Below are 18,119 nucleotides of genomic sequence, written 5' to 3'. Positions count from 1 at the left end.
GCGTGGTGATTACAGTAAACAAACTGTTCTCCCTACAAAAAAGAAATGATAATTACGTGACACCATAGAGTTGTTAGCTAAGCTATGGGAGTAATCATATTGCAATGCATAAATATATCAAATCAACACATTGTACACCTTAAACTTATACAATGTTATATGTCAATTATGTCTCACTTAAAAAACACAAATTATTAGTCTAGTTACTAACTCTTTACTGATTTTAAACCCAAGTATTTAATTATCTACTATACAAAGAATATGCCCTCAGAAATGTCACCCAACTTATTCTGCATAAGAATAAGCTCTCTGATGCTCAAAGTGCTTGAAGAGGGATGGGAAAATGATGGCTGTGTGAACAATACTCGATCAGGAACCACACCTGTACACACAGGAGATGATGACAGCTGCAGTCACAGGTGTGAAGGTCAAATCAAAGGTGTATAAGTGTGCAGAGAGCAGCACAGCAGTGACCTGACCTCTGTGAGAGATGACACCCACAGGATCCCCCTAGTTAGGAAACAAACTAGATTCTGAACCATTTGGACCCCAGAAGTCTATGACTTCATTTGACTAGTAAGCAAGCTAATGAATTCCACTTCAGCATGCAATGTTTATATTGCTTTGAATTATAATGCGTACATCATGTCTGCCCTACTTCCACAGTATATGGTAAAACTTGTAATCTTGTAACGCCATGGAGTCATATCCCTTAATAGTACCAAGTTAAACCTTTTCCTCTCTGTCACTGTTCATCACTTGGATAAATGGAACAGAGGTGTCTGTATGAAAATGAGGCTAATATGTATTTTAGAAAGTTCAGGGAAAGGAAGGTAATTTAAAATATACGATGACTAACTGAAGAAAGGTCATTCTTTTATTATTTAAGCAGAAATGGTCCCATAAAAGTACTATGACTTGATCATACTATAATTTTGTTCACTATCTAGTGATAGAGTAAAACATGTTACTCATTTTCATCTCTCTATACTTCATTCTTTGCCCCAATGATAAAGAAACTGATTCAAAAATAGTACCTAAGAAACAGAAGAAAACTTCTCCTGGGGAAGCTCAGGAACAATGGAGAGGGAGGAAACTGAACCTCAGTGGAAAAACGGGAAGGTATTGGAGGCAGGGAAGGAAGAGGGAAGAGGGAATTTGCAAAATGTGTTGATTATTTTGTAAGTATTAAAAGTATAATGCATTAAATGAGCAAAAAAGTCAATTTCTGATCTAATAATGGTTTTGTGACTTCAGGCAGGCCTCCTCCTCTGCCATCACTTCATCACACACACACACACACACACACACACACACACACACACACACGACCCCTGCTTTCACGTGAGGAGTCGTGGGGCAGTCTCTGGAAAGGAGCCTTGCAAGTGTCTCTTATAAGAACGTGGCCCAAAAATGGCAAAGGATGACGTGAATGACTTTATTATCTCAGCTGGGAAATGGTTAATATAGTGTGGTTATGTATTTTCATTTATTTTTTGTTAATCCTCACCTGAGGATACCTTTTCCATTACTTTGCAGAGACATAGAAGAAATACTTCCCTGGTTGCTAAAGTTCACTAAGACTGAAGCCTTTGTCCGCTGAGGGAGGGGAAGCATTCTGCTCAGAAAGGCACTGAACTGAGGAAATGCATGCGATGACACCATCCAGCACCTCGTGGCTCCGGAGGTGAGCGGCTGGCCCTTTGGGACTCTCCCTGACCCTCGGCGAGAAGCCCTGCGGAGCTGTACCTGTGTGTGTCCTCCGATGAGCCTTCAGGTGAGAACTTTTTGTGTACACTTTGTTGCATCCCTCAAAATCACATCTGTGAATCCGCCGTTTTCTGGAGTCTGGGGATTCAGACCGTCTCTGGCGTCTTGTGCTCTCAATACTAAATGGTGAAATGGAACTGGAAAGAGAAAAAATGGAGTTAAACAGTGAGAAACACAGCAGTCTGTCTTGGTCCTCGTAGCAGGAGACCTTCGTCTCACAGTCTAAGCTTCACACAGACGCAAGGCCCCGGCCCACATTTCCCAGACACGTCTCATTTCTCAGTCTCAGAGGCAGGCAGCTCCATCTATTTCTGGTGAAACACTCCTAAGGAGTGAAAGACATGCTTAAACCAACAACAAGACAAAAACAAAACCTAAATGAAAGCAGTGGCAGGTGACCTGATCCTCATTTTCGAATAAGAAAAAGCTGGTGGTGTTGCAATTATACCTTAAAATTGTGAATTTCAGAACACGCTTATAGAGAATATTCTAGGAAGTCCTGCTATAGACAAGTGACAAAAATGAAAGCACTTAATAAGTAACACGAGGGTCTGAACTGCACGTGACAACAGAGAAAATCGTGTAAAATCACAATGTACATTTCAAAACAAGTGAGGTGGGGCTGAAAGAAGTGCATCCGTACATCAATTACATGACTCATGACAAGCTATTTCTGTTCGGTAAAACGCACCTGACATTTAACTTTTATAGTTGGTGGTTTTTCACGGTGAGGAATAAAGTTCATTGTATTTAAAGATTAGCTGTACCACCATTAAGGAAAAAAAAAGTTTAACTATGAAATTTGGCCCCAACTTGCACGCTGTTTAATCTTAATGCCATGGTAGAAAAACAGGATTAGCTTGTAATGCCAGGTAATTGATTAACATGCACTTCTTCAAACCTTAATCTCTTTTGATTGCGATAGAAATGAAGAACATGACTCATTTTTCGTTACTCATGAAGTTTAAAAAAATTATAGTGAAATAGAATTAAATACGTCTACTGTACTACACCATACTTCTGCTATAACAAATTTAGCACTGTTGATATTTTGACATATTTTCTTCCAGTTTTCCCATGTGTTGATGCTTTAAAAATTATTTTGTATTAATAAATCACCATTAAAATAAAACCCTGTACAGTATAGCTTGAGATAAATCTCCTTTGTCTTCTATAATCAACCTGATCCCTTCTCCTCCTCTATCATCAGTTTTCTTTAAATCCTTCCAGTTCTTTTAAATTATGCTTACGTACCCATATTTGCATTCATCAAAACTCATAATATTGCTTTGTGCTTCTTAAGAGATAAAATAATATGCTGTTCACATCATTCTGAAAATGGTTTTTCACGCAACATTAAGCATTTGAGATCTGTCCATGTTGATACGAACACAGCAGTTTATTTATTGAAGTACTATATATCATAATTAATTCCAAGATGATTTTTTTAATATTTTAATGTTACCAAAATTAGGATTCTTAAAATTAGTAGCTTGTCATAGTTTAACTGGCATACTGTTTTTTCTTTAGCAATGGTACATAAACCAATTGTGCATTTTTCAATAGATGACATTTTAACTTAGGTCAGGGGTTGGTAAACTTTTTCTGTAAAGAGATAGATAGTAAATATTTGATTTGCATTTGCAGAGCCAAAGAGTCTATGTTGTAACAAATCAACTCTGTAATTATAGCATAAAAGTAGCTATGGACAAAATATAAACAAATGAGTAAGCTATGTTCCAGTAAAACTTTATTTATAAAACAAAGAGTGGGCTGTATTGGTCCATGGGCTTTAATTGGTTGATACCTGACTTAGATGAAATACGATAATAGTCCAATGCATATTCATTCCAGATATTTATTTATTTATTATTTCTTTATTTATTTTTGTTAATCCTCACCCAGGGATATTTTTCCATTGGCTTTTAGAGAGAGAGGAAAGCGGGGGAGAGACAGAGATAGAGAAATATCGACGTGAGAGAGGCACATTGATTGGTAGCCTACTGCATGCACCCTGGCAGGGGTTGGGGACCAAGCTTACAGCCAAGGTACCCGCCCTTGATCAGAATTGAACTCATGATCCTTCCAAGAGCTGATGCTCTAAACACGGAGGAAACCGGTTAGGGCAGCCCTGGGCAAACTACGGCCCACGGGCCGGATCCGGCCGGTTTGAAATGAATAAAACTAAAAAAAAAAAAGACCGTACCCTTTTATGTAATGATGTTTAGTTTGAATTTATATTAGTTCACACAAACACTCCATCCATGCTTTTGTTCCGGCCCTCCGGTCCAGTTTAAGAACCCATTGTGGCCCTTGAGTCAAAAAGTTTGCCCACCCCTGGGTTAGGGCCATCCAAGAGTTTTAAAATCCACTTCCAAAGTGATGGCCACAAGATTCTTTCTTTTTAAATTTATTTATCTTTATTGTTGAAAGTATTACATATGTCCCCCTTTTTTCCCATTGACCCCCTCCATCCCGCATCTGCCATCCCCCAAGGCCTTCACCACACTATTGTCTGTGTCCATGGGTTAGGTATCTATGCATTTGTTCTTTGGTTAATCTCTCCCCACCAACCCACCCACCCCCACCTCCCTTCTGAGATTCATCCGTCTGTTCCATGCTTCTACGTCTATTTTGTCCATCAGTTTATTTTTGTTCATTAGATTCTACATATGAATGAAACCATGAGATACTTGTCTTTCCCTGACTGACTTATTTCCCTCAGCAAAATACTCTCCAGGTCCCTCCATGCTGTTAGGTTATTTCTAACATTTTACTATAACACTGCTCCAATCAACTTTTTAAATTTATTTTTCTAAAATATTTTTATTGATTTTTAGAGAGGAATGGGAAGGGAGAAAGAGAGAGACATCGATGTGAGAGCAACATCCATTGGCTGTCTCCTGCACACCCCTCCCTGGGATCAGAGCCTGCAACCTGGGCATGTACCCTGACCAGGAATTGATCTGGCAGCCCTATAGTACACTGGATGATGCCAAACCAACTGAACCACGCTGACTAGGGCCAATCAACTGTTTTTAAATGTCTCCTTCTACACATGTGCCTTTCAAGTTTTCAATATATCTTTTTACTTGTAAAAAGATTCAGTAGCAAAAGCTTTATATTATTAGGTAAGTTAAAATAGAAACGATGTTTATCTACTGTGTCTTAAACAGTTTTATGTAAGATCTCTATTAGAATGAAAAAAGAAAAGAGTTATCTAAGCCACTTTTTCCAGCCTTCTTATCAGTCAATGTGGATTTGTGGTTTTCTACATAACTATCTCACTTGCAGGGATTGGAGCATATTGTGAAAAGAGTCAAAACGGTGTGACTGGCATGCTCATAAAAGAACAGCTTTAGTCAGTCCTGACAAGGGTGTGGTTCTTGTGAACAAATAAGATTGTATGTGTGAAAATAGGGCAACATTTCCTGAACATCCAGTCAGGACAATAAATATGGATCTTGGTGCTGGGGACCTCAAAAACAGAAACTTTTGTGTTTTGATATGTTTGCCATCTTCTAAATGGAGAAAATAATATGATATTTGTTTCCTACAAATTATAACTTAAAGTCTATAATAAGAGCCCTTTTTTGGTACACTACTTTATATATACTAACTAGAGGCCTGATGCACAAAAATTTGTGCAAGAGTAGGCCTTCCTTCCCCCGGCCACCAACACTGGCTTCTCTCTGGCACCTGGGACCCAGGCTTCTCCCTCCTCAGGTTGCCCACAAGCACCTGGGACCCGGGCTGGCTTCCCTCTGGCCTGGCTTTGTCAGGAAGGACGTCAAGAATGATGTCCAAAAATAGACCTCAAAGTGAAGGCCATAAAAAGAGATAAGGAAGGCCACTTCATAATACTAAAGGGATCAATACAACAAGAAGATATAACTCTGGTAAACATATATGCACCCAATGCAGGAGCACCCAAATTCATAAAAAAACTCCTGGAAGATATCAAAGGAGAGATCAACAACAATACAATCATAGTCGGGGACTTTAATACACCACTGACAACACTGGATAAATCCTCTAGACAAACAATCAGCAAAGAAACAGCAATCCTAAATGACTCATTAGATCAGATGGACTTAACAGACATCTTCAGAACACTTCACCCCAAAGCCAGGGAATATACATTCTACTAAAATGCTCATAAGACATATTCAAAAATAGACCATATATTGGGTCACAAGCAAAGTATCCCCAAATTCAAGAAGATTGAAATCATAAAAAGCGTCTTCGCAGACCACGATGGCATAATATTAGAAATAAACTACAATAAAAACAACCCAAAATACTCAAACACCTGGAAGCTGAATAGCATGCTATTAAATATTGATTGGGTTACCAATGAAATCAAAGAAGAAATTCGAAACATTCTAGAAACTAATGACAATGAAAACACAACAATCCAAAACCTATGGGACACAATGAAAGCAGTCCTGAGAGGGAAGTTTATAGCTCTACAGGCCTATCTCAAAAAACAAGAAAAAATGGTAGTAAATCAGCTAACTCTACAACTCAAAGAATTAGAAAGAGAGCAACAAGAAAACCCCAGAGTGAGCAGAAGGAAGGAGATAATAAAGATTAGAGCAGAAATAAATGACATAGAGACCAAAAAAACAATACAGAAAATCAATGAAACCAAGAGCTGGTTCTTTGAAAGGATAAACAAGATTGACAAACCTCTAGCCAGACTCACCAAGAAGCAAAGAGAGAGGACCCAAATAAACAAAATCAGAAACGATAGAGGCGAAATAACAACAGACCCCACAGAAATACAAATGATTGTTAAAAAATACTATGGACAGCTCTACTCCAACAAACTAGACAACCTGGAGGAAATGGACAAATTCCTAGAAAAATACAACATTCCAAAACTCAATCAGGAAGAATCTAAAAATCTCAACAGGCCAATAACTATGGAAGAAATTGAAGTAGTCATCAAAAAGCTTCCAGCAAACAAAAGCCCAGGACCAGACGGCTTCACAGGGGAGTTTTACCAAACATTCAAGGAAGAACTAAAACCTATCCTCCTCACACTACTACAAAAAATTCAAGAGGAGGAACACTTCCAAGCTCATTCTATGAAGCCAGCATCACCCTAATACCAAAACCAGGTAAAGACAACACAATGAAAGAGAATTACAGGCCAATATCCCTCATGAACATAGATGCCAAAATCCTCAACAAAATCTTAGCAAATCGGATCCAGCAGTACATCAGAAAGATCATACACCATGACCAAGTAGGATTTATCCCAGGGATGCAAGGATGGTACAATATCCGCAAATCAATAAACGTGATACATCACATAAACAAATTGAAAGAAAAAAACCACATGGTCATATCAATTGATGCAGAAAAAGCATTTGACAAAATTCAACACCCATTTTTGATAAAAGCTCTCAGCAATGTGGGAGTAGAAGGATCATACCTCAACATAATAAAAGCCATATATGACAGGCCCACAGCCAACATCATACTCAATGGACAAAAACTAACACCGTTTCCCCTAAGAACAGGAACAAGACAGGGATGCTCCCTCTCACCACTCCTGTTCAACATAGTACTGGAAGTGTTAGCCATTGCAATTCGGCAAGAAGAAGAAATAAAAGGCATTCAAATTGGAAAAGAGGAAGTAAAACTGTCCTTATTTGCAGACGACATGATATTATACATACAGAACCCTAGAGACTCCATCAAAAAGCTACTAGACTTAATACATGAATTTGGCAATGTAGCAGGATACAAAATTAACCCCAAGAAATCTGAGGCATTTCTATACACCAATAGTGAACTTTCAGAAAGAGAGATTATAAAAACAATCCCGTTTACCATCGCACCAAAAAAATTAAGCTACCTAGGAATAAACTTAACTAAAGAGGTAAAAGACCTCTACTCAGAAAACTACAGGACGTTGAAAAAAGATATAGAGGAAGACATAAACAGATGGAAGAACATACCGTGTTCATGGATTGGTAGAATCAACATCATTAAAATGTCCATACTACCCAAAGCAATCTATAAATTCAACGCACTTCCCATTAAAATACCAACGGCATACTTCAGAGATCTAGAACGAACTCTCCAAAAATTCATCTGGAATAAAAAAAGACCTCAAATAGCTACAGCAATCCTGAAAAAGACCAAAGTAGGTGGGATCTCAATACCAGATATTAAGTTGTATTACAAAGCCACTGTTCTCAAAACTGCCTGGTACTGGCACAAGAATAGGCATATAGATCAATGGAATAGAATAGAGAGCCCAGAAATCGGACCGAACCAATATGCTCAATTAATATTTGACAAAGGAGGCAACAACATACAATGGAGCCAAGATAGTCTCTTCAGTAAATGGTGTTGGGAAAATTGGACAGATATATGCAAGAAAATGAAACTAGACCACCAACTTACACCATACACAAAAATAAACTCAAAATGGATAAAGGACTTAAATGTACGACAGGAAACCATAAAAATTCTAGAAGAATCCAAAGGCAACAAAATCTCAGACATATGCCGAAGCAATTTCTTCACTGATACAGCTCCTAGGGCACTTGAAACTAAAGAGAAAATGAACAAATGGGACTACATCAAAATACAAAGCTTCTGCACAGCAAAAGAAACCATCAACAAAACAATGAGAAAACCCACTGTGTGGGAAAACATATTTGCCAATGTCATATCTGATAAGGGCCTAATCTCCAAAATTTATAGGGAACTCATACAACTCAACAAAAGGAAGATAAACAATCCAATCAAAAAATGGGCAAAGGACCTAAATAGACACCTTTCAAAAGAGGACATTCAGAAAGCCAAGAGACATATGAAAACATGCTCAAAGTCACTAATCATCCGAGAGATGCCAATCAAAACAACAATGAGGTACCATCTCACACCTGTCAGACTGGCTTTCATCAACAAATCAACAAACGACAAGTGCTGGAGAGGATGTGGAGAAAAAGGAACACTTGTGCACTGCTGGTGGGAATGCAGACTGGTGCAGCCACTATGGAAGACAGTATGGAGTTTCCTTAAAAAACTGAAAATGGAACTCCCATTTGACCCTATGATCCCACTCCTAGGAATATATCCCAAGAAACCAGAAACACCAATCAGAAAGGATCTATGCACCCCTATGTTCATAGCAGCACAATTCACCATAGCTAAGATCTGGAAACAGCCTAAGTGTCCATCAGTAGATGAATGGATTAGAAAACTGTGGTACATCTACACGATGGAATACTATGCTGCTCTAAAAAGGAAGGAACTCTTACCATTTGCAACGTCATGGATGGAACTGGAGAGCATTATGCTAAGTGAAATAAGCCAGTCAATGAAGGAGAAATACCACATGTTCTCACTCATTCATGGATAATAGAGACCATTATAAACTTTTGAACAATAATAGATACAGAGGCAGAGCTGCCTCAAACAGATTGTCAAACTGCAGCGGAAAGGCCGGGGAGGGTTGGGGGGCAGGAGGTAGGGGGGTAAGAGATCAACTAAAGGACTTGTATGCATGCATATAAGCATAACCAGTGGACATAAGACATTGGGGGATAGGGGAGGCTAGGGGACTGTCTAGGGCGGGGGGATAAAATGGACACATATGTAATACCCTTTGTAATACTTTAAGCAATAAATTAAAAAAAAATAAAGCATAGTGATTAATCACACACAAAAAAAAGAATGATGTCCAGAAAACGTATGGACTAATTAGCATATTACCCTTTTATTATTATAGCTGTGAAGAAGTTTAAATCGTACTATGCATAATTACACACATATTGTTTTGTCTGTAGTTGATTTTCCATTTCTCTTACTATGTATTGGTGCATATAGAGAAAAGTGAGCAATACTAGTAAATCTGAAGTCAAAACCAAGTAACTACTTAGCAGGTCTGTAAAGGACCAATGAAGCAATGCTGCTATACAGTCCATGGACCACTGAACTACATGCCAGGCAGAGGAAGGAGAGCAAAGGCTACAGAATGGCATGAAATTACTTCCCTAAGAGTTCTGAATTTACATGGTAACAAAGACCTGTTAGGAGGATATCTTTAATGCTACAAAACTTTGTACCCTTGTTTTCCTCATTTTAAAGAGAATATTTTTGGGGGACATGATAAAGAACATTTTATCTGTGCAATAAAAATGAAAATAATTTTTTAAAAAGGTATATGTAATTAATAACTGTACCCAACAAAGCTGGACTTAAAAGGACATGTGATGGTAAGAATACTCCTTGGTTCCCCTTTTTAAATGGCAGAGTTATCCTCATATGTCAAAGAAACTTCGGCTGGGCTGTATCTTACAGAACTACTTATTTGATCTCTTTGTGGAAAAGTGGGAAGGTAAGTGGGGCTGAGAGAAAAGGGGACCAGAAGTGCAGAAGAACTTAAAGGACACAGGGAAGAGGAGAGGACAGTCCAAGTCCACAGGGAACTGCTGCTGTCCTGGGGCCCACAGCATGTTCTGCAGTTGGCTGGGACTGTTAGAAGACAACATGTGTAGGGGGTTAGCCAGTCAATTCCATGGCAAGAAATGTGACAGTCAAGATGCTGGTACCAAGTCCATTTATAATTCTAGAGCAGTGGTTCCCCACCTTTTCTTGGCCATGCCCCACCAACACATCTTTAAAATCCTGATGATCCCCTGTGACACAGAATTCCTATTGTTCAAAAAGTGAAGTCCTATTCACATGGAGGAAGTCTAAAAGGCCATTAACTTGGTCTAAACAAGCTTCCAAAGAACATGGTATCCATGAAAGAGAAAAATAAAAGAACCCCAGGACAGCTGAAGTACTGAGGAAGAAATCACTAAGAAATTGTTTAAAAAAATAATAATATGAAGTGATATAAAAATAGCAAATAAAATTTCAAAACATATAATAGAAACCTGAAATGCATAATATGTCACAATATACATTTATATATTGCATATGAGGCCCCTAGAACCATAAGAAATGCAAAAAATTCACTATTAATAACTCATTCTCGAATTGCCCCCCTTAAAAATCACATTGCTCCCCAAGTTGGGAGTCACTGCTCTGGAGCCTATTGTGGACATTCAATGAATTCTTGTTAAATAGGAAGAATGAAAGAATGAATTAGTGTATTAAGTTAGGCATTCTCAATTTTTAATTTAATATAATCAATTAACCCCTGTGATTAATTTATTTTCACTAGGATCCTTTGATTGCAAATCTTTAGATAATGGTTCCTCAATTCCTTGCTCTAACTCTTTCTCTCATTTACCTAAGTTTCATATTTTAAGTGCTATTCCAAAGTGGCTACTAAATAGAAGGGAATGCAGGTAACCATTAAGATTACATGTACCAGGAGAAGAGAGAGAGAGCAAGGGCGTGAGAACCTATTTGAAGAAATAATGACTAAAAACCTCCTTACCCTGGTGAAGGAAAAAGACACATAAGTCCAGGAAACAAAGAGAGTCCCAAACAAGATGAATCCAAAGAGGCCCAACCCAAGACACATCATAATTAAAATGGCAAAGGTTAAAGACAAAGAGAGAATCTTAAAAGCAGCAAGAGAAAAGCAGTTAGTTACCTAGAAGGGAGCTCCCATAAAACTTCCAGGTGAAACTTTGCAGGCCAGAAGGGAGTGGCAAGAAATATTCATTGATAAACAGCAAGAACTTATAACCAAGATTACTCTACCCAGAAAAGTTATCATTTTGAATCAAGGGAGAGATAAGGTTTCTCAGACAAGAAAAAGCTAAAGAGTTCATTATCACCGAATCAGTACTATAAGAAATGTTAAAGTTTCTTCTTTAAGAAGAAGAAGAAAAAAGGATAAAAAATATGTATAATAAAATGGCAATAAATACATGTCTACCAACAATTACTTTAAATGCAAATGGATTAAATGCTCCAATGAAAATATATATAGGGTGGCTCAATGGATAAAAAGACAATACCCTTACATATGCTGTCTACAAGGGACTCACTTCAGATTGAAAAACGCACATAAGCTGGAAGTAAAGGGATGGAAAATAATATTTTCTAAAAATGGAAACAAACAAAAAAGCTGGAGTAGCAATACTTATACCAGACAAAAGAGACTTTAAAACAAAGGCTATAAAAAGACAAAGAAGAACCCAGCAATTCGACTTCTGAGTATTTATCTGAAGAAATCCAAAACACTAAATCAAAAAGACATATGCATCCTTATGTCCATTGCAGCATCATTTACAATAGCCAAGATATGGAAGCAAGCTAAGTGTTCATCAGTAGATGAGTGGGTAAAGAAGAAGTAGTGCATACATAAAGTACAATGGGAAATGACTCAGTCATAAAAAAAGAATGAACCCCTGCCATCTGCAACAGCATGGATGGACCTAGAGGGTATTGTGCTGTGTGAAATAAGTAAGACAGAGACACATGTCATATGATTTCACTCATATGTGTAATCTAAAAAACAAAATAAACAAACAAGCAGAATAGATACAAGAGAACCTTTTGATGGATGCCAGATGGGAGGGAGTGTGGGTGAAAAAGGTGAAGGGATCAAGAAATAAAAATTGGCCGAGACCGGTTTGGCTCAGTGGATAGAGCGTCGGCCTGCGGACTGAAGGGTCCCAGGTTCGATTCCGGTCGAGGGTATGTACCTGGGTTGCGGGCATATCCCCGGTGGGAGATGTGCAGGAGGCAGCTGATCGATGTTTCTCTCTCATCAATGTTTCTGACTCTCTAGCTCTCTCCCTTCCTCTCTGTAAAAAATCAATAAAATTAAAAAAAAAAGAAATAAAAATTGGTAGTTACAGAATAGTTCAGGAGAATGTAAAGTACAGTGTAGAGAAAAAATATATCTGTAATAGTGAAAGCATAATATGAAAATTGACCGAATGACCAAACAGCAGAACAACTGTCCAGGCGACCTTCCGGATGACCACGCTATGACATGCACTGGCTCCAGGCCAGCCAAGGCAGGTGCGATGCGATTGGTTGGGGGGGCCCTGCCATCGCCCTATGATTGCCCTGCAGAGGGAGGCCCAGGCCACCAGCTGGCGAGGTGAATGATTGAGGGGGTGGGAGGAGGCTCAGCAATCGCCAAAGAGGAGATCGGTGGTGGGGGTGGGGAGGGCAGCGCTGCATAGATGGCAAGCAGTTAAAGCGGCAGGGGTGCAGCTGGGGGAAAGCCCCAATAGGCCCTGAATGCCAGCCAGGCCTAGTGACTCTTCTCAAGGGGTCCCAGAGAGGATGCATGCCGGGCTGAGGGACACCCCCCCAGTGCACAAATGTCATGTACACTAGTTCAATAATATTGTAATAACTATGTACCATGTGAGATGAGTTTTATCAGAGTGATCACTTCTTAAGTTATATAAGTGTCTAATCCCTGGTTTGTACACTTGAAATCAATATAGTATTGAGCACATTAACTGTAATTGAAAAATAAAAAAAAAAATATTTAAAATACCCCATATGTACATGAGTACCTCAGTTCTTTGCTCTAAGTTCAAGAGAAGGGCATTCTAAAGCATCGTTTACAATTAAAATTCTCAGTGGAAGGCCACTGAGATCCCTCTGAACACGCATAGGATGCTGGTGAATAAAATAAAAATCTTCCCTTTGATCCTAGTTAGCATCTAGGTAAGTGGCAAAGGGTGAAGGAATGATCCTTTCTCTCAGCAATGCCATCCTGTCCTGTCTCACTCTGGGTCTCAGAAGCATGGCATTTGGTAACAGAATAGCTTTAATGACTGACCCTTTGGGTGTTTCTATTCCGCCCAAGCTTTCTAGGCAATATTTACTTTGTTAAAAGGCACTTAAGATATCCTCAACTGCATGAAAACTGACCTCTGTGCTTCAAAAGCATGGGATGCACAGGTAAGTACTGCATATGCCAGCATAGGACTCTTCCAGGAATTCTTAGTCATAAGCTTGGTATGATGAAAACGGTGGAGGGAAACAGGGCTAGCGTTTTCCCAGAAAGTGTACTAAACACATCTGTACGGTTCAAAGAAACAATAACTAAAGACCCACTCCCTTCCCCCGAAGGTTAGACCATTAGAATAGTGAAGGAACGCCTGAGGGGCCTCCTAGGCACCGAGTGGGTAATAATTAGATCTAGAGAGAACAAATGAGTGAATCATGACTTCAGTTGCACAATAGTCCCAGTTGGAATGGCAGGTTAAATTAGAATTAAATCCAGAGAGGCTTGAAAAGTCACATCCAGGAACAGCTCTATTTAAATAGAAGGCACCGCATGACTGCTATGAAAGAAATTAAGGTTAACTGTAATCAGCAGGTAATGAAAGACCATTTGTCACATGTGACCTTAGTGGGGTGAGATGCCCTTCACTGAAATTGGAGTTTCTGTAAGAGTTAAAAAAAAAAAAAAAGTTAGGACATTCTTTTAAAAACAGAAAGAGGGCACACACATCACAAATTTTAAAACCAGAGCAGAAAACAGTGGACTAGAAGGTACACTAGCAGTTTCACACAGACAATCTCAACAGAACTGGGAACATGCTTGAGGATGACAATGACAACTGACATTCAGTGAATGCTCACCATGGGCCAGGCACAGCTCTCAATGCCCTAAGATTCAAACAACTCTCTAGGCCAGCGGTTCTCCACCTGTGGGTCGCGACCCCTTTGGGGGTCAACGACCCTTTCACGGGGGTCGCCTAAGACCATCGGAAAACACATATATAATTACATATTGTTTTTGTGATTAATCACTATGCTTTAATTATGTTCAATTTGTTACAATGAAAATGCATCCTACATATCAGATATTTACATTACGATTCATAACAGTAGCAAAATTACAGTTATGAAGTAGCAACGAAAGTAATTTTATGGTTGGGGGTCACCACAACATGAGGAACTGTATTAAAGGGTCTCGGCATGAGGAAGGTTGAGAACCACTGCTCTAGGCTGTTCTTACTATCCCTACTTCACAGATGAGGAAACGAAGGCACAGAGAGGGGAAGGCCAAGGCGAAAACAAATAGGTGGCCACACCGAGATTTATTTGAACCCGAGTAATTGACTCTAGACCCCAATTTCAGTTATTGCATTCCCCTGACTCAGACAGATACATGGAAGATAAACCAGCATCTGATAAAATATGAAGAAGTAACAAAATAATCTGAATCATTTCAGTTTCCCCTCTAACCCAATTATAGAAAACAGCAGCCCATAAAAGCATTTGAAAATGTACCCTGCTAGAAAAAGGCATATACATATACTTTTCTCTTGAGAATTTTAAGAGTATTATGTTTCACAAATACTGCCAGTGGCGTTAGGTACTCAGTATAATTATTCAATGCTAATCTACCTATGGAAATACTTTCTTAAGGTTGCTGTAAAATATACATTTAAAAGCAGGGGAATAAATGTTTTTAGAAGGCAGAGTTGGGCAGTGCTGTGCAACTGTCTTCCTTCACCATCAAAGGCACTGAACTAGTTTCTCACCTGCAATGCCCGTTAATTATGATTCTACCAAAAACGATTCTAAGTTGTTTGCCCCATGGAAGTACCTTAAAGGAAGGGGGCCATTCAGTTTTAAAACGTATATTTAGTACTCTTCCCAAAGTTCATTTTAAAACTATTTTGAATAAAACATTGAATATCACCTACTGGAACTCTGAATTAGTTGCTGACATGGACATAAGAACCACTTTTGTGCTAGTAAATCAAACACCACAGCGGGAATAAAATATCAAGGCCACAAGCCAAAAAAGAGGGAGAGGAGAGAGAGAGAGAGAGAGAGAGAGAGAGAGAGAGAGAGAGAGAGAGAGAGAGAGGGAGTTAATAAGTCTTTCACTTAACCAGAAGTTCCCTTTTTGGAACTTCCTTTTTTGGAACTGGAGATTCTATTCATGTGGACAAACCAGACATTTTTTTTTCTTTCTTTGCAGGCTTTCTCTTAGCCAGCAGATGGCTCTCAGATGCAGGAATCCTTGCACTTACCTTCCATACAATAACAGACTCTACTAGCTCCCCTCAAATCATGCCAATTTCTTTTCTGATATTAATTGGGGGAAAGATGCCATTTAAACACACTCACTATCTAGTCCCCAGAAGCTACATTCCGAGGCAGTGCGGATTCACCAGCATGGAGTCTGCTTCCATTCCCAGGCGCAGACTCCTGGAAAACTGTAAGATTAGTAGCTGCCGACCTTTCCAGGAGCTGTGATAAAGCATTCCACCACTTCATGTTCTAATGTGGATTCAATAAAAATGTAGTGATTTTCAAAAATCTATAAACCAAGACTATACCTTTGCTAAAATGCGTCAAAAAGCTCACATTATTAGCATACATTCAACTAGAAATTTTTCATATGAGCAGACTATGTATTTCTAATTATTGTTTTATTTTAATTAAAAAATCCACTAATTAAGAGATAATTGATTTACAATCGGGCCTGTTTTGGGGCGAGTCTGTAGACAAATTCAGAGTATATCATGATTCTACTTAAATATAACACCTACTACTAAGTATTTTTTCATCAATTTATAGACTATTACAATACTCAAAATTGTTACAGGCCTAAATTTCTGTTCTTTTCTTGTTCTGATATTAGCATGTAAAACCATAAGCTGTACTAAGCAGAAGCTTTAAAAAAATGGCATTAGCTGTGATTGCTTTTATTAATAATTTAGGGTGAAACAAGGGCTCTGAAACAAGCGTGAATTTCTGAATTAAACTGGACATTAAGTGGAAGACACATAACTGACTGAACTTTTCCACAGAATTTCTCCAGAGAACATTGGGGTTTGAATTATTGTTCATGCCAGGAGTTGTAGCTTCATGGATTATTTGAACCTTAAAAAGTCTTTCTGGGTCCAAACAGGATTATTTGAATCTGAATGCCTTCAAGGAAGGCCCTGTTCTCCCAGGCTGGCATGAGTGCTGCCACTGCCAACCGCCTTAAAGGGCGGCGCTTTCCGTCTGTCTTACTGGTGTGGCCCTTGAACCCATCTCATTTTGAGACTCTCTAGAACTGTGGTAAGTTAGAAAAATGAGTTCTCCTTATTTCATTAAAGATAAACTTTAAAATCCTCAAGAATGAAGACAGTTTTATGCATGCCTCTCTGGAAATTGGCCTATCGGTCGCTACTTGAAAGTGTGAAGGGTAGGATAGGGAAGAAGTAGCATGGGGAACAGGGTCAACCTCATGAGGACTTTACCAAGTGCATTCACCGAAGTCTCACCTTAACAGGGCTCTATGGCAGAATTTGATATAAAGAGGTTAACTTTTCCATATGAGAAGGATCTTATTATAAGGCAGATTCACTAATAAGGTGGTCCTATAAATGTAATCCTGGCCAGGACAGTACATAATAAGACTGTGTTTTAAATATTAAAAAAATATATGAAATGTTCCAACTATACAGTTCTAATGAGATACTGTAATGTAACCATAAATAAACTTTGGAAGTGACCATCAAAACAGGCCTCTGTCTACTTTATGCTGATCATTAAGCAGGTCTAATGTTACACTAGAGATTTGTTCTGTTAAAGAGCACTGGAATTATATCAGTTAACTAGCTGCTACTTAGGCTGATATAAATTATTAAAACAGATTTTACTGCTTGTATGGGGATACATTCATAACAAGACCAAGTAAAACTCATTGGTAATGTTCCACTTGAGTTTCTGTTGGCCAAAAGGGTGATTTGGTGCCTTAAATAAGGCATTTCTCAAAATGTGCACATATTTGAATTTTGAAGACAAATAAAAATCTTCCCATATATTGGAGAAAATACTTTATCTGTTCATTTTCCATCTCAAAGACTTTAAGTTTTGAATACTCTGCCAAGTTAATGTTGGAAAAGTAAGAAGGTAAGTCAGTGTGATCCAAATTCATATTTAAAGGACATTTAGAAGATGAGGAAACTGAGGTTTAGAAAGTTAATTAAATTAGTTACTGTGCCAACACCATAAATTACATAGTAGCAGAGTTGAAGCCAGGAGCCATTTCATGACTCTTAATCCAGGACTTTTCTACTGTCCAATGAGGTTGAAGAAAGGTCTGTGTTATAATTTTCACTTTGGAAGAACATATGAATTTTTATTTATGAAGGAAAATCTGCTTGGTAACACTGATTTTTTCTTAAAAATCAAATAGTGAGAACTGAAATTCCTACCCTATTTACTTTTTTGCTTTGGCTGCCAGGACACTCAGCCACAAATAGCCTAAGATTTGCTGTGTTTCTTTTCCACTCAAACTCCCAACCCCAAACCATTTAATTTTAAATAGTAATTTTTAAATGTATGTCTTATGAAATTCTTTCTGAACGACAGAAAGTATTACTGATAAGAAAAAAAAACTACAAGAACATGCTGCTCTTAAAAGTGTGGAA

The 18,119-nt window shown here is 38.4% G+C and overlaps 1 protein-coding gene across 2 annotated transcripts in view; it reads right to left on the bottom strand.

The window, feature by feature from the left end:
- KLF12 (KLF transcription factor 12) overlaps window positions 1-18,119 on the bottom strand; it is a 442,181-nt gene that overhangs the window by 18,660 nt on the left and 405,402 nt on the right. Inside the window, exon 8 of one of the 2 annotated variants that reach the window (XM_081084191.1) lies at window positions 1,750-1,907. In XM_081084191.1, coding sequence (XP_080940317.1) covers window positions 1,750-1,907 — 158 coding nt within the window. Of the gene's footprint in view, window positions 1-1,425; window positions 1,908-18,119 lie in introns of those variants that run through there. The other variant, XM_081084192.1, reaches the window with a different exon arrangement.

The sequence above is a fragment of the Myotis nattereri genome (genome assembly GCF_964212035.1).
Source record: "Myotis nattereri genome assembly, chromosome: 2".
In the NCBI taxonomy this organism is placed as follows: domain Eukaryota; kingdom Metazoa; phylum Chordata; class Mammalia; order Chiroptera; family Vespertilionidae; genus Myotis; species Myotis nattereri.
This window is presented reverse-complemented; position numbering and strand designations above follow the sequence as displayed.